The 22,324-nt window shown below is 43.7% G+C and overlaps 1 protein-coding gene across 1 annotated transcript; it reads right to left on the reverse strand.

The window, feature by feature from the left end:
• Positions 1-8,376: 8,376 nt before the first annotated feature.
• LOC103647073 (polyubiquitin) lies at positions 8,377-9,875 on the reverse strand. The gene is made up of 2 exons (XM_008671635.4): positions 9,775-9,875; positions 8,377-9,207 (listed from the first exon to the last, which is right to left on the reverse strand). The coding sequence occupies exon 2, from the start codon at positions 9,204-9,206 to the stop codon at positions 8,538-8,540; it is 669 nt and encodes a 222-aa protein (XP_008669857.1). The 5' UTR covers position 9,207; positions 9,775-9,875; the 3' UTR covers positions 8,377-8,537.
• Between the last annotated feature and the right edge of the window lie 12,449 nt (positions 9,876-22,324).

Consider the following 22,324-nt stretch of genomic DNA (forward strand, 5'->3'; position numbering starts at 1 on the left):
AGGAGTGCCCCAGGTTTGTATCCACAGGATTTGGCATACTCTCTAAGCTCTTCTATTTCAGCTTTTGATAGTTGTTCTCCAACTAAATTTTGGAACATGAAGGCTTCGTTTTCTAAAGCTTCGTCAGCAATTTCTTTTCCTTTTCCCGAAGCTGCGGTTACGGCCTCTTCGGCGGCGGTAGTACCTTCTTCTGCAGCCATGTCTAACAGTATTTGGTCAATGTGTTCAATTGTGCTCTCCAGGTTCAAATCTTCAGCTGAGGAAGCTTCGGCAGCTGTGGCCTCCGAAGGAGCAATTTCAATATCTATCTTCTCTGCAGCCGCTGGTGTTTTCTGGACCGAAGCTCTTGGCGGCGTCTTGTCAATTACTTCTGTCACAGTGATAATTCTTTGTTTCTTTGCCTTGATTGTTTTCTTCGATTTTTCGGGCTCCTTGTCCTTCTGAAAAAACTTTGTCAGTTGAGGGTCCAGTGGACTTAGCTTCGCAGGTAAGGTTTCAGTCATTACCTTCAGAATTTCCTCAACGACAGCAGCAGAAGGTGATGCGGGGGTTTCTTCTGCTTCGGATATTTGGTGCTTCGGAGAAGAAGTTTTCCTCTTCTTCGGAATTTTCTTCTTTAATGGTTCTTTTTCTTCACTTATGGCCTCAGTTATCCTTTTTCTTTTTTGGCCCCCAGCACCTTTGTTCAGATTTTCATAATCAGGATAATCGAAGCCCAAGGCGTCCAACACTCGATTTAGCCTTCGCTTCGGACGGGTGCCGAAGGCTGCGGTCATCAATTGATCTTCCTTTTTGGAATAATTGCCAAGAATTTCATTGCACATTGCTTCAATCGTATCTAGCCACTCTTGGCAAGGTGCTTTAAAGTACTTTTTAAACTTGAAATAGTAAGGTAAACGTACGAGTTCACCTTCTTTCTTTTCCTCCTGTAGCTTCGGCATTTCCCATTCTTTCAAACTGGGAAAAACTTTGAATGCTAAAAACTCTTGAACCAGGTCCCTTGTGCTGATATGCTCTGCAATAATTCTGAATTCACTCATTGCTTGTTGTGTTGGACCTTCCGGTGTCATGTTGCAACGGGGTCGGGTTTCTCCGAAGATTAATTCCAGCGGGCTTTGTACAAGCTTTTCCTTGTCGTCATCAACTTTGACATAGAACCACTCAGATTTCCAGCCTGCTGCCCATTTGCTTCGGTAACTAATTACAGGAAACTTAGTAGTTTTCCGATAGGCGAAGTTATAACAACCAAAATTTTCGTGCAATCCATCCTTTCTAGCCTTCGTTTGATAATGCAACTCGTGGACCCGGCAAAAGCTGTCCGCAAATGGTTCCACTGCTTGGCTTCGGAGTGCCCAGATATAAACAATAAGTCTAACAATAGCGTTGGGGGTCAGCTGGTGAAAATAAATACCGAACCTCTTCAGCACCTCTGCAATAATCCCATGTAGAGGGAACCTTAATCCAGCCTTTAGAAAGCTTTCGAAAATAACAATTTCATCTTTCTCCGGTTTTGGGGTAGTCTCTTCTCCCCCGAAGCGCAAAAGCTTCTTCTGATTTTCAGTGAAAAAGCCCGATTTTACCATCTTGGACAGATCAGCCTTCGAAACAGTAGATTTCCCGAAGTCCAAGTGGCTCGGCTTGCTTGGCATGGCAATGCGATAATCATCTTCAGAATCAGTTTCCTCAATATCTTCTTCCTCTGCTTCAGCGATTGCTTGTTCTGCATCATCATGAGGGATCTTTTCCGAAGTCACCAGCCCGGATCGTTGCATGGCTTCGGAGATAGGGAGAGTCTCCGAAGCTTCAGTTTCGTCCCCCTCGCGCTCAACCCTGGCGGTAGAGCGGACTCTGGCCATTTAATTATGAGCTTGAGAAACTTTAATATTTTCTTCTTCCGAAGCAGCTTTCAAACTGGAGCTTCGTTCGATTCTGACAGACAAGCTTCGGCGATGGTTAAAAATTTTGACAGGAAAACAGTGCAAATAGCAATGAATGCTGTGGTAACTTCACACCTACTCGTCTGTTTATATAGTGCTGCAGGTAAGAAGGCGAAGCGCCAGAATTTTTACACCAGGCGGACACCCGCTTGCGCTCGCTGCGCGGTGGACCGCAGGGACAAACAGTAACTCTGCAAGGTGGGACCGCTACGTGCTGGGAAATTAAATCGTTTCTCGGCAACGAGCTCAGGGAAGGTGTTTTTTGGACCTTCGGCTCTCCGAAGCTTAAGAGACTTTTTTCACGGATCAAGCTCGTTACGAAAAACGATCTAGCACCGCGAAAGGGGCTACTGTTGGGTCTATGCTTCGTCGCCGAAGGTCTTCAAGGGAGAAGCGGCTTTCGGCTGAAGCTGTTTGTATGAGATAGCCGAAGGTTCCTCTCCATGAAGCTTCGACAGTATAAACCGACTTAAAGATAGAATGACTTTTTAGTCCATAAAGGTCTGAGTCAATGTTGTAAGCTTTTATAAGGGGCATACTTGTAATTTCTCACAGGCTGTGTCCTGTGCCTATAAATAGTGAACAGTATTCCGTTGCTGTTCACGCATTCTAGTAATTGCAATCGCATAACCTGAAATTCAACCTTTGTCAAGGCAGAGGTATTATTGTGTTCATTGTTTTAACATATTAAGTAAATATAATATAATTCATCTATGATTTATTTACCCCTTTTTTATACCTCTTATCTTATGTCTCTTGGCATTTTATTACGAAGATTTAAGCTTCGTAATTTTACTCTTATCAACCTTCGTTCAAGGCCCATTATCCCCAAGGGAATAATGTTTCATGAACGAAGGACGTTAACATTTAACATTTTATGTTGCCTTGTTCTTAATTCATAGCATTTGAGAACAAGTCCCCAACAAGTTAGAACTTTTGATTTGTCCAAAATACTCTTATTGAAAATTTTGTCTCTTGTGGGGGAGAATTCTGATTATGGGAAAAGGGGGAGTTTTGGCACTTGATCAATTTTTCTCTTGGAATATCTCTCCTTGTGCCCAAACAAGTGTGTTTGACTTAGAGGTAGGAAAAAGAATTTGATTTGCAAAAACAAACTAAGTGGTGGCAAAGAATGACCCAAATATGCCAAATTAGAGTAAAAAACAATTTGGTCCTCATTTGCATTGATATTGCACTTATTTTGGTTGCTTTTTGATGTGTTGGCATAAATCACCAAAAAGGGGGAGATTGAAAGGGAAATATGCCCTTGGGCCATTTCTATAATGTTTTGGTGATTAAGTGTCCAACACATAGTAAGTGAGTAGCTATGTGCCAAACAAGCAAGAAGTGCAAATCATGTAACAAGGTACGTTTCTAGACTTAGTACATTGTTTTGAGTACTAACATATTTTGTCTAAGTGCTAGAAACAGGGAGAAAAGAATTGGAAAAAGACTTGGCTCGGTGCAGCCAAAACTCAGCTCAGTCTGGCACACCGGACTGTCCGGTGGTGCACCGGATAGTGTCCGGTGCGCCAGGCTGGTCTCCGGTGAAAAGGCCGCTCTCGGGAAAAGTTCAGCGGCGTACGGCTATAATTCACCAGACTGTCCGGTGGTGCATCGGACTGTCCGGTGAGCCAACGGTCGCCAGCGCAACGGTCGTTCGCGCAATCCGCGGGTGACGCGTGGCCCGAACTAACGGTCGGCAGGGGGCACCGGACTATCTGGTGTGCACCAGACTATCCGGTGTGCACCGAACAGTGTTTGGTGCGCCATCGGGCCCGAAGCTGCAACGGTCGACTGCGCCCTTTTTGGAAGGCAATCACGCACCGGACAGCTACAGTGACTGTCCAGTGCACCACCCGACAGAAGGCAAGTTTGGCCTCCAACGTCTCCTAGCTGCCTTGGGGCTATAAAAGGGACCCCTAGGCGCATGGAGAAGATACCCAAGCATTCACTAAGCATTCTAAGGCACCCAGACTCTGTTCCCGCGCATTCGTTTCGTTGTGTTAGAGATTTGAGCTCTATTCGAGTCAAGGACTCCCTGTGTTGTCATTTGAGCTCAAGTCTTCTCTTGTGTGCGTGGGTGTGCTGCGACTTGTGTCTTGTGTGTGTTGCTCATCCCAACCTTACTCCGTGCTTTCACTGTGATCTTTGTTGTAAGGGCGAGAGACTCCAACCTTGTGGAGATTCCTCGCAAATGGGAATAATCATCTAAAGGAAAAACGATTTCTACTGGTGGTTCTTACAAAGAACCGCCCGTAGAAATGATTTCCACAAGCGGTTCCTTAAGCCAGCCGCTAATGTTAATTGAGTGTTTTCACTTGTGGTTCCTTAAGCCAGCCACCAATGTTAATTGACCGTTTTCACTGGTGGATCTTTAAGAGGAATGCCAGTGGAAAGTATTTTCGGATGCTAAATCACTTTGACTAGTTATCAGATTTCATCATAAAAGTACTAGTTAACAAGAACTAGGCTATGTTCATTAAAAAGGATGGTTTTTACAAACTACCATGACTATTTATCCAAATAAAAGGATGGTTTCATCCTAATACAAGCTACTACTTTTCCTAACAGAATAAGCTACCATGTAGCTGATGATGCTTGTTGGGAGGCATCTCATCGCATATTTGGCTTGCCCCGCCATCATCATCACCGTCATCGTCGCCACTGTCGTCGCTGTCGTCGTCACTGCAGCAGTCGTCACTGCTGCCGTCGTCGTTCTCGTCATCGTCGTCCTCTTCGTCCGAGGAGCAGATGCCCATCCAATGTCCAGACATCAGGTCGCCGTCATTGTAAGGACTCCACATCCGATGATTCTCCGTCGATCGTCCAAGACCGGTCAATGCTGGTGTCGAAGTCCAGTTCCCTGTCAAGGAGGAACTGGAGGCCATCCTCCCCCTCGGTGTGGTCGCCATCAGAATCTGATGCAGCCTCAAAGTCCCATCCATCTGCATCCTAGTGCAAAGGGGCCTATTTTCCATATGCTTGTATAGGATCCCACTCTGGGGTTGGTTCACGGCTAGAGGAATGGGAGACAAAAGAAGTAGAGCAATCACTCGGTGAGGTCGCCATGGGTGGAAGGAAGCCAGAGGGTTTTTTCTGAGTTTGTAGGCGATCAATAGTGGAAATGTGTTCGATGATCAGTTAAATAGATTAAAATCGAGAAGTGGATCGACATTTACGCGAACTTCGAGGAGCAAAGAGGCGTTCAAAGTCACTGCTTCGTGTTCGGTGAGCATAATTGTCGTTTCAATTCTACAGGGGCAGTTGAAAAGACACGACTGTTCAAATAGAAAGTGATTTCCACTGGCGATTCCTTAAGCCAACCGCTAGTGTTAATATAATGTTTTCACTGGCAGTTGCTTTAAGAGAACCCCCAGTGGAAATAGGTTTCCAGTGGCGGTTTCTTAAGCAACCCGCTAGTGAACTTTGTATTATAAATACCCCTTCTTCTCCGCCGATTGGAATTGTGTATCTCGCAGCCAACTTCCATTGGAGGCGATTTTGGAGGTCTAGATTACACAAAATACAAGGGGCGAGGTTTTGATCTTCATTTTTTGGAGGAAGGTGTTGGCCACTTGTTCTCAATTGCTGTGAATCAAGAGCAAGGCAACACATTTGTTATACGTTAAAGACCTTTGTTCTTCGAAATATTATTCCCTCTCGGGTATAATGAATCTTAGACAAAGCTTATAAAGGACAAGACCTCATTATCCACAGATATAAAAACATAATTACAAGTGCTATATAATGTCACATATTTACTTCATAATAAATGTATTGATGTTATCAAAATTCGTATTACATTGATACCTTCGGCTTGCTTGAAGGTAATGACACGAGTATGATTACAATCCAGCGTGAACAATATGGGGGTATTGTTCATCTATTTATAGACAATCGTACAACTTCGTACGTTATTACATTTATACCCTTAACAATTACATACAAGGTTTACAAATGTCACAGGGATAGTGTCGTCATTTATATTCAATAACTTGAACAACACCTTCTCCCTTCGTTGCCTTCTTGCTTCATCGTGACGAAGCTTGCTTCGTCGTACTTCCCTCGAGTTATGTTGAAGCTTTCCTGGTAACGAAGCCCATGTAATACTTAATAGTATGCTAAAAACAAATAGTTAGTCATGTTTTTGAGGACCTTCGGAAGACGAATGCCCCAACAGTAGCCCCTCGTCGTATTAGTTTTTTCCTTTTAACAAATTTAGACTGTGAAATGAACGAAGGCCTTTAGCCGAAGGTTCGAAAAAACACCTTCCCTTCGCTAGAATAGCGAGCCATTCTGAAAAACCAAGTCTAATTTTCATTGGTCTCTAAGTCCAAAACACCTATAGCAACTGGATACATCCTGTTATGGCCATCCATTGCACAAGCTACACATAAATAGCCCCTAAACTTTCCTATTACAAATGTGTTGTCCATATCTAAATAAGGCCTACATCCTTGCAAAAATCCAAGAATGCATGGTTTCATTGCAAAAAGAGCCTCTAGAACCTTATCTTGTTATTGATTGTGTGATGATCAATGACAACTGAACTACGAGGAGATGATTCTTCTATTTGTTTCTTGAACCTATATAGGTTATCAAAAGTCTTATCGCAATCACCAAACAACTGAGTCATGGCTACTTCTTTCCCATGGTAAACCCTATTGTAGGGCACTAGTACCTTGAATTTATCCTTTAACTTCCCTTGTAAAGCCTGTGGTCCTAACTTTGGATTGTCTATTAACCAATCTTTCACCTTATCTGCAACCCAGTGCTTGGTAACACGCTTCACCTTCTCATTTCTCCTAGTGCTTTTATAGTCATGACCGTATGGGTTCCTCTTCACCTACACTTACAACATATACAACCAGTAAACTTCAAAAAAATCTACAACTACAAAAAGGATACATAATACACAACTTACCTTCACTATAACATTATCACCCATTGTAGAAGCATGAATCCTCCACTTACACCCGTCAATCCTCCCACTACAATAGGCCTGGTACCTCCATGGTTCACTCTTCTCAATGTTATACTCAAACTCTTTTTTGATTGAATGAGTAATTAAAGCTGACATAAATGCATTCATGTTTTCATATATGCTGCCTACTTCCATATGTGGGTCAGACTTGTCATACACTACTTCTGGCATGTGAGGAGGAACACTATCTTTCACCATTTCATCCTCATCATATACACTAGATCCATTAGATTCATCATCAGAATCAGTTCTAGGTACATAGTCCTCATCTTAGTCTGCTTTTGACTGATGCATTTGTCCAAGATCAATAACAAACCCCCTTCATCAACACCTACATGCTCATTTTTTGGTTTAGGGTTTTGTAGGTATTTCTCATCAAAGTCAGTGGATACCTTTGGTTGAGTGGAAGCATCAGACTGTTGGGTATAATCACTAGCATAGTGGTATGTCTGGAGGGTTAGCACTAGGATGATGACGAGCAATGGACATATAACAGGTCTTACTAAATGCATGTTTCTGGAACATTTTAAGTAGGTTTTGGTCATTGACACCTCAATGTTTGCTTCGATTGAACAGAGTAGTAATATAGTTTGGCTACTTCTCCATAAGAACATGGGTACTTCCTCAACATTTCGTCCAAATATCTTCGAAATTGGTAGTATCAAAGTCAACAACCTAAGTATGCAGAAACATGCAAATCGTGCATTTGTGGCAATTATCCTAAATTCTAGTTTGAAGGAACTTTCCGGGTCCATCCTATAGATAAACACAAAGTAATTTGGGTCACCAACAACGCAGGCTACAGCTAAATGGTGTGTCCTTCTCTAGTGTGTCCTTCTCCAACATGTCCTTCCCGAAAAACAGCAAAATGGTAGAGACAAGAGCAGGAACAAGAGTTGGAGAACATACCCATCGGGAAGCCATGAAGGACGCTTGTCTACCTTCGCCGGTGTCGTTCTCCCTCGCCATTCCGGCCTCCATTCCTCTTCCATGGATCCATGTCCAAGATCTAATCGCACATGGTCTAGGGATTGAGTGTGGAGTGGGCGCCGCCGTGGTCTAGGATTTCAGAAGGGAAAGCTGTGTTCGGGGGAGAGGAGGGGGGAGAACTGAGGGGAGGAGAGAATTGAGTTGTGTTTAAGTCGCAAGGGCAAAATCGCCATTTAGGCACACTTAACAGGACATAACGACACCTTTGGGTAACAAAGCTAACAACAGCGGCGCTTAAGGATAAAAAATTGCTTTCTAATGGCACCGAAGCAGTGACAAATTTTTGAGTGGTTCGTCTCATATCTTTTATAATGGCTTCAAAGGAATTGTCTCTTAATAGAAACGTGTCACGCACGTTAAAAAATGGCGCTGCATGCTTGGAGACACGCGCAAGTTGAAGCTGCTGACTAGCTATATTTGTAAATAAAAAAAAACTCTTGATATAAGATGTCACACACTGACGTACCACAATAAAAACTTTTACTGATGACAGAACTCTCCTGGTAAGAAAGACCTTTAGCTAAATGACACGGCATCCCTATAATTAATGATACTTTTTACTGATAACAAACCACTAGTAGTAATATTGAATGACCATGCATGCATGCATGGCATCAGTCTCATCACCAGCCACAAAGGCAAAGCATCAGATGGAGGGTTTCCTCCTTCTGGATGCCGTAGTCCGCCAGGGTGCGTCTGCCCTCAAGACGCCTGCCGCGAAAGATGATGCGCTGTTCTAGGGGTGGGATGCCCTCCATTTCATAGATCTTCACCGTGATACTGTTGACGGTATCTGAGCTGTCGACCCTAACAGTGGTGGTCTTTCCGTTTTGCATCTTCACAAAGATCTGCATTGCGTCACTTGTACTTGTACATGGGTGGATGACAAGGAGAAGCGTGGACTCGTTGCAAATGTTGTAGTCCGCCAAGGTGTACTTGCCCTCTAGCTGTTCGTCGCCAAAGATGAGGCATTGCCGACCCTTGGGAAATCCCTCGTTGTATTCAATCTTGTCCTTTATGATGTCAATAGTATCTAAGCTATCAACATCAAGAGTGATGGTTAGGCCTTTTAGCGTCTCCTTCACATAGATTTGCATCTTTTCTTGGAGGTCAAGCGTGGATTGATGCTGGATGTTATAATCAGCCAGTGTGAGGTTATCCTCCATCTGCACTCCTTCAAAGACAAGGTGGTATTTTTCTAAAATCTTTTTCTTAACTGTATGCAAGGTATCGTCAGGTTGGACCCTGAGGCAAATCATCTTGCCGCTGGGGCTCCTCACGAAGATCTGCATTCTGAATGAGCACACCCACCAAACATCATCAGTTGTTTTAATGTAGACAAAAAGAATGCTTTGATACAACTTTTAATTATTTGAGCTATACAACAATGCACAAAAAGCGCCAACATTTCCAATAGGCACCACCTTAAAAATAACATGGCTCACATTGAAGAGAGAAACTGAATGTGTTAGTTCACATTTTTGCTGAATACACTTTCTACTTGCCAGCCAGAATGCATCGATCTAATTGGAAAACAAAATTTGCAGCAATGCAGCCCTTCGTATGAACCAGCAACTGAATTCAACAGAAGACCCTTTCATCTTTCTTCTGTTTAGGCTATAGAACAATTAATATCCAAAAAAACAACAACTCAAACAGGTTGTAGAAGAAGATAAATTGAGAGTCCTCACAACGAATCATTTGAGACGAGACACAGATTCCAGCCAATACTCCAGTAATCCTACTACCTGACACAGTGACACTGACACTACGCTTGCTATATATAGAGAGATCACCGGACACCGGTACCACAAATACGAATAAGACTGCTAGTATAGAGATTAGAGCTACCTCGTATACCTAAAGCCCACAAAGACGGCTTGTTCCTCGGATCCGTGGGCGTTCTTCGTTCCGCCGGAGTGCCCAGAGAGATGGAAATTGAAGTGGACGGGCGATGACTTAGCTAGGGTTGGTGATAAGATGCATTTTATAGTCGATCGTGCTGGGCTGCTGGCTGTTTGGATATGGGCCAGGCCGGGGCGGCGTCTCTCCATACACATATTTTCATGTACGTAATATCCAAAAGGAAAACTAGCACTCACATTTAATATATAGTCCATCGTGCTGGGCTGCTGGCTGACTTCGACGCTCATTATTTAATTGGATATGGGCCAGGCCGGGGTGGCGTCTCTCCATACACATATTCTCAAATACTCCGTTACATAATAGAGTTCGTTTTACCATTTGCTTTTTTTATCTACTATATTTAAATAAATGATAATAAATCTAGACATATTTATAAAACAGATACACTTGTTATTGTATAGATCCAATAAAAGACTAAAACGAATTTTAATTTGGAATAAAGAGAGTACGTAATATCCAAAAGGAAAACTCCAACCCGCACGCCACGTGTTAAGATGAGCGCGCGACCGAGCCTGGTCTACCTTTGGCCTGCTAGTCGTGGCCCACTCCACTTCGTATTCCTCTTCCAGCCCTCATTGTCGTCGCCGAGGAGCCGAGCCTAGAGAGCAGGCGGAATGTGGGGGAGCAGCCGATGGCAAAGTCGCCTCCAGGCGGGGTGGTGGTTGATGCCGGCGGGGCATAAGGTTAGGATTTCGGGTTGGGTTCCATTATTCACTAGCTTAGAGGGAGGGTTTTAAGGCGGCGATGGTTTGGCGGTGGAGTCGGTTTGGTCGCCGGTCAGGCAGGTTCGGACAACTAGTGGGCGGTTGTGGGCAAAATTGCTTATTTGGGTTCTTATATGTTGCTTCTCAATAAAATACCCCACTAACATTGTCAATAGCTAAAATACCCCACAAATACGAGTGCCTCTCGCCGAATTACGCCACCATTAGCCTGGCCTTGGTACATTACAATTATACCCCTGTTAATCACCCTATTAACGCAATATCTCTCGTCCTCACCTTCTTGTTGGTGCCGATCCGCGCGCCAATCACATCGATGAATATCAGTTGCGGTGCCCTCTACGAAGGTGCAGACGGTCCGAGGCCGAGGGCCGGACGGTCCGCGACCTGGCGCCAGAGCTAGGGTTTCTGTCTGACGAGCCGGACGGTCCGCGCATGCATAGGGGCGGCGGAGTTCACCGAACAGCGCTAGGATCTCGCTCCCTGGAGGGATCCCATTGTGGAGGAGAGATCCTAGGGTTTGTCTTGGGATCGGCAGGCCACCCAAGACGCCTCTAAACGACGTAGAGCCGGAGAGAGGTGAAGATTAGAGAGAGGAATCTAAGTTATTGTATACTCTTAGGGCAAAAAGTAAAGAACGGAAGATAATTTTATTGTTTGATCTATTGTTGGTTGTTCAATTGGCCATACCGCTTCAAATATATAAGGGGGGAGGTCTAAACCCGTTCCTAGGAGTTCTCCAACAACTCACGTGGGATTAGAGGGCTAAACACGCGAGGAGATTGGAGTTTTAACCGCCTGATTCAATCTATTCGGACCGTTCGCACCTATGGGCGGACCGTCCAGCCCTGTCCACTGCCACAAATGGTGCTCAACACATGCCTCCCTGCCTTTTGGAGAAGTTGAGCGAACCAAAAGCACTAACATAGGCTGGAACTAACTCGATGTGATCACATCGGTTCTCTTAGGCATCTTGCCACACACTAGGATGGTATTGCTTTAGGAAACACCTGGTTAGTGCCTTGGGCAAGCCTTCGCCTTGTAATGTTTGCAACAAGTAGGTGTTACAAGACATTACTGTTGGGGCCATGCTTCGTCGCCGAAGGTCCTGCAGGAAGAAACACCTTCGACAAATTCGTTTAAACATAGTGTCGAAGCTACCACTCATGAAGCTTCGGTACTATAACGTATCTGAAGACGAAGGTTCGAACCGACTTAAAAATGAAATGACTTCTTAGTCCATAAGGGTGCATGATTGTAATTTCTCACAGGCTGCGTCATATGCCTATAAATAGATGAACAGTACTCCTTTACTGTTCACGCAATCCTATAATCATTGACGCATCACACTGGAATTATTGTTCTTTGTCAAGGCAAATGTATAAATGTACTTGAATATTATGTTTTAATATTTAAGTTTGTATAATAAAATATATGTTTAATAATATCTGTCATTGGTATAAATTTCTTTAATTTTTCATATTCTAGCATTGTTTATATTGTTCTATAGAGCTAATCACGAAGGTAAGACCTTCGTGATATTTTGCTTACGGTCTTCGTCCGAAGTTCATTATATCCAAAGGGAGATAATGCTTCAGCGGACGAAGGGCATTAACGTTTAACATTTTATGTTGCCTTGTTCTTAATTCATAGCATTTGAGAACAAGTCCCCAACATTGGCGCCCACCTCTGGTGAACTCACTTTCACTTGTTTGAGCTGATGGCTTCGTTCCACAACCAAGCTGGAGCTGCTTCGGCTCCGAAGCTGGTGCTCCCGATAACAGGCGGTTCATGTTCAGAGCCAGCTAACAAGAAGCAGAAGAAGGAGGCACAGAGAAGGGTACAACATGTCGGGGTGCAAGGACCCTTTATCAAGTCAAGATGGTCCCACATCCCAATTACCTTCTCTCAAGAGGACCTTCAGCTCAAGGATTACCCTCACAATGATGCTATGGTTATTTCTTGTGTTATCAAAGGATTTCTGGTTCACAATGTTCTAGTTGACATAGGCAGTGCAGCGGATATTATATTTGCTAAGGCCTTCAGACAAATGCAAGAGCTCGAAGATAAGATCCATGATGCTACACATCCCCTTTGTGGCTTCAGAGGAAGGCAGATTGTAGCACTCGGCAAGATTACCATGCCAGTGACCTTCGGATTTGTCAACAATACAAGGACTGAGCAAGTTGTGTTTGACATTGTCGACATGGAATACCCTTACAATGCAATCATTGGTCGCGGAACACTCAATGCTTTCGAAGCAGTTCTTCATCCAGCATATCTTTATATGAAGATACCTTCGGATCAAGGACCTATTGCTATTTATGGGAGTTAGGAAGCTGCCAGAAAGGCTGAGGGGAACTGGACATATTCAAAGGCAATCCATAATATAGATGAAGCCGAAGCTTGTGAACAATACAAGTACAGAAGGGAGAAGGTTGCTTCAGCCGATCAGCCGAAACCCATGCTTTTATGCGAAGATATCGCAGAGCAGAAGGTGCTATTGGGATCTCAATTGTCTGAGGAATAGGAGAAAACCTTGATAAGGTTTCTGTTCAACAACAAAGATGTCTTTGCGTGGTCAGCTAATGATCTCTGTGGTGTTAACAGGGATGTCATTGAACACTCGCTCAATGTTGACCCATCCTTCAGACCTAGAAAGTAGAGGCTTTGGAAAATGTGTGACGACAAAGCTGAAGGTGCTCGGAATGAAGTAAAAAGACTTCTTAGCGCTGGGGTCATCAGAGAAGTGAAATACCCAGAGTGGCTAGCCAACACTGTTATGGTGAAGAAGGCCAATGGTAAATGGAGAATGTGTATTGATTTTACTGATCTCAACAAGGCTTGTCCAAAGGATGAATTTCCATTACCAAGGATAGATTCTCTGGTAGACGCAGCAGCTTCGTCAGAGCTTATGAGTCTGCTAGAATGTTACTCAGGCTATCATCAAATTTGGATGAAGAAGGAGGATGAGGCAAAAACCAGCTTCATAACCCCTAGTGGAACATATTGTTATCTTCGGATGCCTGAGGGGCTCAAGAATGCTGGAGGAAGCTTCAGCAGAATGACAGCGAAGGTTCTCCATTCTCAGATAGGCAGAAATGTGCTAACCTATGTTGATGATATTATAGTAAAAAGCACCAAGCAAGAAAATCACATTGCTGATCTGCAGGAGACATTCGCTAATTTCAGACAAGCTGGTCTGAAGCTGAATCCAGAGAAGTGTGTCTTCGGAGTAAAGAAGGGGAAATTCCTTGGTTATCTGGTCTCAACAAAAGGAATCGAAGCTAATCCAAATAAGATCGAAGCTATTCTTCGGATGGAGCCGCCAAGCACGAAGAAGGGGGCTCAACGACTGACAGGAATACTGGCATCTCTCAATCGATTCATATCTAGATCAGCAGAGAGAAATTTACCATTCTTCGAAGTGCTGAAGTCAGCCGAAGTCTTTCAATGGGGATCAGCTCAGCATAGAGCCTTCGAAGAGCTGAAGCAGTATTTGATAGACTTAACGACGTTAACTCCACCAGCGCCAGGGGCTCCTCTGTTGTTGTACGTGGCAGCTTCACACTCTACAGTGAGTGCGGCACTTGTTCAAGAAAAACTTGAGGGACAAACCAAAAAGCAAGCCCCAATATACTTCGTCTCCGAAGTTCTTAGTCTATCAATGAAGAATTATACAGAACTGAAGAAGGTCTTATATGCCGTCTTAATGGCATCCAGGAAACTTCGACATTATTTTCAAGCATATCATATAATTATTCCTTCGTCACAACCTTTGAAGGATGTCATGAGGAACAGAGAGGCTACTGGAAGAATTGGAAAGTGGGCTGCGGAGCTCAATGAGTTCAGCATTGATTATGTGCACAGATCCTCAATACAGTCCCAGGCGTTAGCAGACTTCATTGCCGATTGGACGCCAGGGGTTCAAGGAGAAGAAACAACTAAGGATACCGAAGTATGGCCGGTATTTTGTGACGGTTCTTGGGGAACCTTCGGGGCAGGAGTAACTGCTGTGTTAGTTGCACCCTCCAAAGTTAGAACTTGCTACGCAACAAGACTTGATTTTAGCTGCACAAATAATATTGCTGAGTATGAAGCTTTGCTTTTGGGACTTCGGAAGTTAAAGTCAATGGGGTTTAGAAGGGCGGTTCTTAAAACCGATTCCCAGGTTATTTCTGGCCATATTGACAAGAGTTGTAAAGCAAGAGACCTGAAACTTGAGAATTATTTAGGCACGGTCCGAAGAATTGAAGCTTCCTTTGAAGGGTTTTCTGTCAAAAACATTCCTCGAGGAGAAAATGAACATGTTGATTTGCTAGCCAAGTCAGCAGCACAGGGGCTGCCCTTACCTTCGGAAGCATTTTTTGAAACAATAAAAGCACCTTCGGTTGAACTTCATGAAAGAGCAGTCCTCAATATATCACCTGTTCACAGTGAAGACTGGAGAACTGAGATCATTTCTTTCCTTCAGGGTAATTTCCTTTCAGATGACGAAGCTTATAACAAGAGAATAGAGGCAAGAGCTTGACCATATGTTATAATAGAAGGGGAGTTGTACAAGCATGGAGTCTGTTCTCCACTACTCAAATGTTTATCCAGAGCCGAAGGTATAGAATTGATGAAGGAAATACACGCCGGTCTGTGTGGATCTCATATTGGATCTAGGCCTTTGCTGGGAAAAGTTTTTCGTCAAGGATTTTATTGGCCAAAGGCAGCTTCTGATGCAGCGGAATTAGTCCAAAAGTGCGAAGGCTGTCAGAAATGCGCAAGAGATCAAAAACAGCCTTCGTCTCTGACTCAGTTAATACAACCCACTTGGCCATTGCAAAGGTGGGGCCTTGATTTGTTAGGCCCGCTACCACCAGCGCAAGGAAATTTAAAATATGTTGTGGTCGCAGTAGAATATTTTTCCAAGTGGATTGAGGCGAAGCCTTTAGCCACAATAACTTCGGTTACCATTCAGAAATTTTTCTAGCAGAATATCGTTTGTCGCTTCGGAGTGTCGAAGGCCATTACTATGGATAACGGAACAAAGTTTGATGCCCAAGCTTTTAAAGAGTTCTATGGACAAATTGGCACGAAGATCCATTTTGCATCGGTTAGGCATCCAGAGTCAAATGGACTTGTCGAAAGAGCTAATGGCATCATAATGATGGGAATAATGAAATTAATCTTCAATCAGCCCAGAGGAAAATGGCCAGATGAATTAATTAAAGTGGTGTGGAGCCACAATACAACGACATCAAGGTCAACAGGCTTTACACCATTCAAGTTATTATTTGGTGACGAAGCAATAACTCTGGAAGAAGCAAAAGCAGGATCAATAAGAACAGTGGCTTCGGTAGAAGACGAAGCTGATTATTCTGTGGACAAAGATGCTATAGAAGGGATCAGGCTTCAGGCTGTGGAAAACATCAATAAATATCAAGCCGAAACAATAAAATGGCGTGATAGAAAGGTTCGGCTAAAGAATATTAAGCCAGGACATTTGGTGCTTCAGAGAGTGGCCAACCCAGACACAGTAGGCAAGCTACAGCTGAAATGGGAAGGACCTTTTCTAGTAGTATCTTCATCAAGACCCGGTTCCTACAGATTGAAGGATATGGACGGCAACGACATCCCTAGATCATGGAATGCGGATGAGCTTCGGCGATATTATGTCTAGCTTGATGTAATTTTTTTCTATTCTTTCTTATGGCACCCTTTTCCTTTCCAAAGGGGGAGAAAGGTTTTTAATGGGGCCACAGCATGTAATTTTTCTTTTTCTTATTTCAACTCTATAAGAGCAATATCCCCCAAAGATGTAAATGTAAAAGCTGAGAACGCACCATCGAGTGCAAAGGAAAAAGAAAAGAAAACTGGGAGAAGCTCAAAAGTCGTTCCTAAGGGAATGCAGAGCTTACAGCGAAAAATAAACGTTGATTCCGCCGAAGTAAAAGGCGAAGAAGCTCCTAAGGGAGGCTTACAGCGAAAAATAAACGCTGATTCCGCCGAAGTAAAAGGCGAAGAAGCTCCTAAGGGAGGCTTACAGCGAAAAATAAACGCTGATTCCGTCGAAGTAAAAGGCGAAGAAGCTCCTAAGGGAGGCTTACAGCGAAAAGTCAGCGCTGATACACCGAAAAATAAACGGTGAAGCCGAAAAATAAGTGGCAAAAAGATTTGAGTCATTCCTAAGGGAATGAAGGCTATGATTATGGCTTCGAATATATATTTGGACATTCATTTGCACGATACATTACATCATGACATTTGCATTCATAAACATTCATTTAGACATACATAAGATCATTATCATCATATAGAAAAGGCAGATGCTTCGGCTATGAGGATAAAGCTTTGGAGAAAAACAGAAAGAAGAATTTTTCATGCTTCGTTGTGTACGAAAAGAAGGGAAGGTGTTTTTCGCCTTCGTCTCAAAAAGAAAATTTCGTCCACAGCAAAGCAGATCGTACACGGACAAAGGGGAAAAGATATATTACAAGCCAGTCTTCAATAAAGCAGTAGCTGTGCCCCGAGAAGCTAAGAGGGCACAGAAATCGGCATGCCCAGCGATAACTTCGTCAAGCGCATCAACTTCGCCCTCAATATATTCAAAGGTTTTTGGCAGGTCTTCAACTTAAGGTGTAACCTTCTCAGAGCTGGCTCCAATTGAGTAAAAGACACCCTTCAGCCGCTGCACGCAACGGTTGCCGAAGTCTAAACATTTATCCTGAAGCTCCTTCAATGATTTCTGCAAATTTGAACTCTTATCAATTTCGGTTTTGAGATTCGTTTCAAGATTTTTCTTTTCTTGCTCAGATTTTTCTGATTTATGAGTAATTCGCTGTTTAATCTGTCAATTTGGGCTTGATCTTCTACTAGCGAACCCTCCATAGAGTGGATGACGAAGTCCTTTTTCTCCAAAGCAGCTTCGTGATCTTTGACTTTACTTTCTAGATCTTTAATTGTAGCTTCGTTTTCTCGTCTTCGAGATCTTGTTGCATCCTCAGCACTTTACTTAGTAATATACTCTGGCAAAACAACCTTCGTCAGAAAACATCTTAATTCAAAAAATAATAAAAAGTTAAGAGTTTTACCTTAAAATTAGCATAGAACAAGCTACCGGCGACATGTTGTCGCCGGTACCTGCAGAGGTCTGCCTCAATCTTTGGCAGGCCAACACTCTTCGAGAAAGTCTTAACGACCTTTGCCTCGGTTCGATTCTGAAGGCATCTCAATTTCCCTTCATTAACTCTGCCAAACAGCAAAGCCCCTGGGTTGTACCCACAGGATACAGCATATTTCTTCAGTTCTTCTTTTTCAGTTTCTGATAACTCTTGCCCTAGTATATCTTGAAAATTGAAGTTTTCTTCTTCCAAAGTATTTCAATTGGATCTTTTCCTTTCTCAATTGTTGTGTCCACCGCGGCCGCAGTAGCTTCTTCCTCAGCCATTTTTAGAAGCATGTTATCAATATCACCAAGTGTGGTTTCTAGATCAGAATCTTCGGCGGTTTCGGCTTTGGCACCTTCGGCTTCGGTGGCTTCAGCTTCGGCAGCGCCAGCGTCTTCAGTAATTGGTATTTTTGACGCTGATGCCGGTGGCGGTGTCTGATGAATAACATCGGCCACATGGATAATTCTCCGTTTTTTCAGCTTAGCAGGACTTTCCGTTGCCGAAGGCTCCTTTTCCTTCTGAAAAAGCTTCGTCAGTTGTGGCGCCAGCGGACTTAGCTTGATAGGCAAAGGTTCAGTCATTACCTTTAGAATTTCTTCAACATCGGCAGCAGAAGGCGTTGCAGGAGCTTCTCCTTCTTGGCCCGACGTTTTTGGTTTCGGGGCTGTAGCTTTCCTTTTCTTTGAAGTAGCTATCTTCGGCTCAGGGCTCAGCTTTCTTTTCTCAAAAATTTCTTTGTCCTTTTTAGCCAATTTAGTAGCTTCTTTGTCAAGGACGCTGGCAACTCTTTTTCTCTTCTGGCCTTCGGCACCTCTGCCCAATTGCTCATAGTCAGGATAATCAAAATTCAAGGCATCCATCACCCGATTCATTCTTCGCTTCGGACGAGTACCGAAAGCTGCATTCATTAACTGATCTTCTTTCTTAGAATAGTTGCCAAGGATCTCGTTGCACATAACCTCAATTGTGTCCAACCACTCTTGGCAAGGTGCTTTAAAATGTTTTTTAAACTTGTAATAATAAGGTAGCCGAACAAGCTCTTCTTCTCCCCTTTCAACTTCGGCATTTCCCATTCCTTCAAAGTTGGGAATACTCTGAAGGCTAAGAATTCTTGGACCAGATCCCTGGTGCCAATGTGCTCTACAACAACCCGAAATTCGCTCAGTGCAATCTGGCATGGACTATCTGGATACATGACGCATTGGGGCCTAGTTTCTCCGAAGGTTAAACTCAAAGGGCTCTGAACTAGCTTCTCCTTCTTCTCATCCACTTTGACATAAAACCATTCACTCTTCTAGCCAGCTGGCCATTTTGTACGATAGCTGATAACCGGATACTTGGCATCTTTCCGATATGCAAAATTGTAGCAGCCGAAATTATCATGTAGCCCATCTTCTCTAGCTTTTGTCTGGTAATGAAGCTCGTGTGCCCGGCAAAAACCTTCGGCAAGAGGATCTACCTCCTGGCTTTGGAGTGCCCAGATGTAAACACTAAGCCTAACAATGGCGTTAGGAGTTAACTGATGAAGGTGAATCCCAAATCTCTCTAAAACATCTGCAATCATCCCATGCAGGGGAAATCTTAACCCTGCTTTGAAGAAGCTATTAAAAACCACCACCTCATCTTTTTCTGGCTTCGGGGTAACTTCCTCTCCGCCGAAGCGGATCAACCCCCTTTTGTCTTCACTAAAATAGCCTAGCTTCAGTAGCTTAGCCATATCACCTTCGGTAATAGTAGACTTCCCAAACTCTAAGTGGCTGGGTTTAGATGGCGTTGCACCGTACTCATCTTCAAATTCATCTTCTTGAACATCAGCTTGTTTTGCTTGGGCGACAGATGTACCCCCTGATGTTGCCAGTCCAGACCGCCTCATTGCTTCGGAAATTGGGACCGTTTCAGTGGCTTCGGTCTCATCTCCCTCACGTTCAACCCTGGCAGTGGAACGCACTCTAGCCATTTGATTATGAACTTCTAGAAGTTTTTTGAAATTAATGACCTTTTTTCTGAAGCTCTTCTTGTGACAAAGCAGAATCCGAGGTGGTGCTTCGTTTGAGCGCAAGGGTCAAGCTTCGACTATGGTTAAATTCCTGGCAGCAAAACAGTGCAATAGCAATGAATGCTGTGGTAACTTCACACCTACTCGTCTGTTTATATAGTGCTACAGGTAAGAAGGTGAATCGTCAAGTCTCCTACACCGGACGAACAGTCGCTCGCACCCACTGTACGGTGGGGCCACAAAACCCAAGAAGGTGAATCCGCATGGTGGGACCACTCCGCGCTCGGAAATTTTATCGTTTCCCGGCAATGAGCTCAGGGAAGGTGTTTTTCGGACCTTCGGCTTCCCAAAGCCTAAGAGACTTTTTCATGGATCAAGCTCGTTACGAAAAATGATCTAGCACCGCGAAGGGGCTACTGTTGGGGCCATGCTTCGTCGCTGAAGGTCCTGCACGAAGAAACACCTTCGGCAAATTTGTTTAAACGTAGTGCCGAAGCTACCACTCATGAAGCTTCGGTACTATAACGTATCTGAAGACGAAGGTTCGAACCAACTTAAAAATGAAATGACTTCTTAGTCCATAAGGGTCTGAGTCATAATTGTAATGTTTTGTAAGGGGCATGATTGTAATTTCTCACAGGCTGCGTCCTGTGCCTATAAATAGATGAACAGTACTCCTTTACTGTTCACGCAATCCTGTAATCATTGGCGCATCACACTGGAATTATTGTTCTTCGTCAAGGCAAAGGTATAAATGTACTTGAATATTATGTTTTAATATTTAAGTTTGTATAATAAAATATATGTTTAATAATATCTGTCTTTGGTATAAATTTCTTTAATTTTTCATATTCTAGCATTGTTTACATTGTTCTATAGAGCTAATCACGAAGGTAAGACCTTCGTGATATTTTGCTTACGGTCTTCGTCCGAAGTTCATTATATCCTAAGGGAGATAATGCTTCAGCGGACGAAGGGCATTAACGTTTAACATTTTATGTCGCCTTGTTCTTAATTCATAGCATTTGAGAACAAGTCCCCAACAATTACCTTTGTGATTTTGTAAGGGTCTTACTAGCTTGGCGACCACTTTTCAAACTTTTGGTCTCTGCTCCATAGTGGCAAGATGGTCTTCCATACCAGGTCTCCTACCTGGAATGACTTAGCCTTAACTTCTTGTTGTAAGCTTTGGCGACCATGATTTTCTCCTTCTCTATTTCTCCTAGAGTTATCACTCTCTTGTCCGTCACTTCATCAATATTGTCCATCATTGAATTATAATAATCACTGATAGTTAGATCATTTTGCCTGGCGAACATGACAACATTTAAGCTTACCTCTACATGCAACACTGCTTCCTGCCCATAAACAAGCTCAAATGGAGATACTTCAGTAGCACGGTTGAAAGGGAAATAGGGTTTAACCATTTCCTATAAATAATTTTGGTGGTTGAAATGCCCAACACAAATAATTGGACTAACTAGTTTGCTCTAGACTATATATTCCACAGGTGCATAAAGGTTTAACACAAACCAATAAAAGATCAAAGTTAGGGTTCAAAAAGCAAAGGAGCAAAGGAACTGAAGGGTGCCCTGGTCTGGCGCACCGGACTGTGTCCGTTGCACCAAGACCGTACAACTCCAAACTCGCCACCCTCGGGTTTCTCAGGGCTTGGTCCACTATAATTCACCGGACTGTCCGGTGTGCCACCGGACTGTCCGGTGCACCAGCGGAGCAACGACTACCAGCGCAACGGTCGACTGCAACGGACACCTGCGAACGCTACAGTGTGCGCATAAGTCAGAGCAGCCATCAGAGGCGCACCGGTCAGTGAATAGTACCTGTCTGGTGCCGCACCGGACTGTCCGGTGCCACTAGAACACAATGGCTTCAACGGTCGACTGTGCCTGAACCCTAACGGTTGGGTGACGTGGCTAGCGCACCGGACATTGTCCGGTGGCGCACCGGACTGTCCGGTGCGCCCATCGACAACAGCCCCTCCCCACGGTTGGTTGGTGGTTGAGGGCTATAAATACCCCTCAACCATCCCCACTCCAACCATCCAAGCATTCCACACATTACATTCAATACAAGAGCAATAGACTTCACTCCAAGACACAAATCAAGCGATCGATCCACTCAAAGTCACGAATTCAACTCTAGCGCATTAGGGCTTGTGAGAGGATCACTTGTGTTTCTTGTTGCTCTTGTTTGCTTGGTTGGCTTTCTTTTCTTTTCTTGTTACTCTCAAGTGCTTTGTAAGTAAGGCAAGAGACACCAATTGTATGGTGGTCCTTGCGGGGTCTAAGTGACCCATGAGAAGCAAAGAAGAAAGCTCACTCGGTTTAAGTGACCGTTTGAGAGGGGGAAAGGGTTGAAAGAGACCTGGTATTTGTGACCACCTCAACGGGGACTAGGTTCTTTAGAACCGAACCTCGGTAAAACAAATCACCGTGTCCATCCGCTTTATTTCTTGGTTGATTTGTTTTTCCCTCTCTCTCGGACTTGACATTTGTTCTAACGCTAACCCCGGCTTGTAGTGTGTTTAAAATTGTAAATTTTAGTTTCCGCCTATCCACCCCCCTCTCTAGGCAACTTTCAATTGGTAT

This window comes from Zea mays, chromosome 2 (assembly GCF_902167145.1).
Source record: "Zea mays cultivar B73 chromosome 2, Zm-B73-REFERENCE-NAM-5.0, whole genome shotgun sequence".
Taxonomy (NCBI): domain Eukaryota; kingdom Viridiplantae; phylum Streptophyta; class Magnoliopsida; order Poales; family Poaceae; genus Zea; species Zea mays.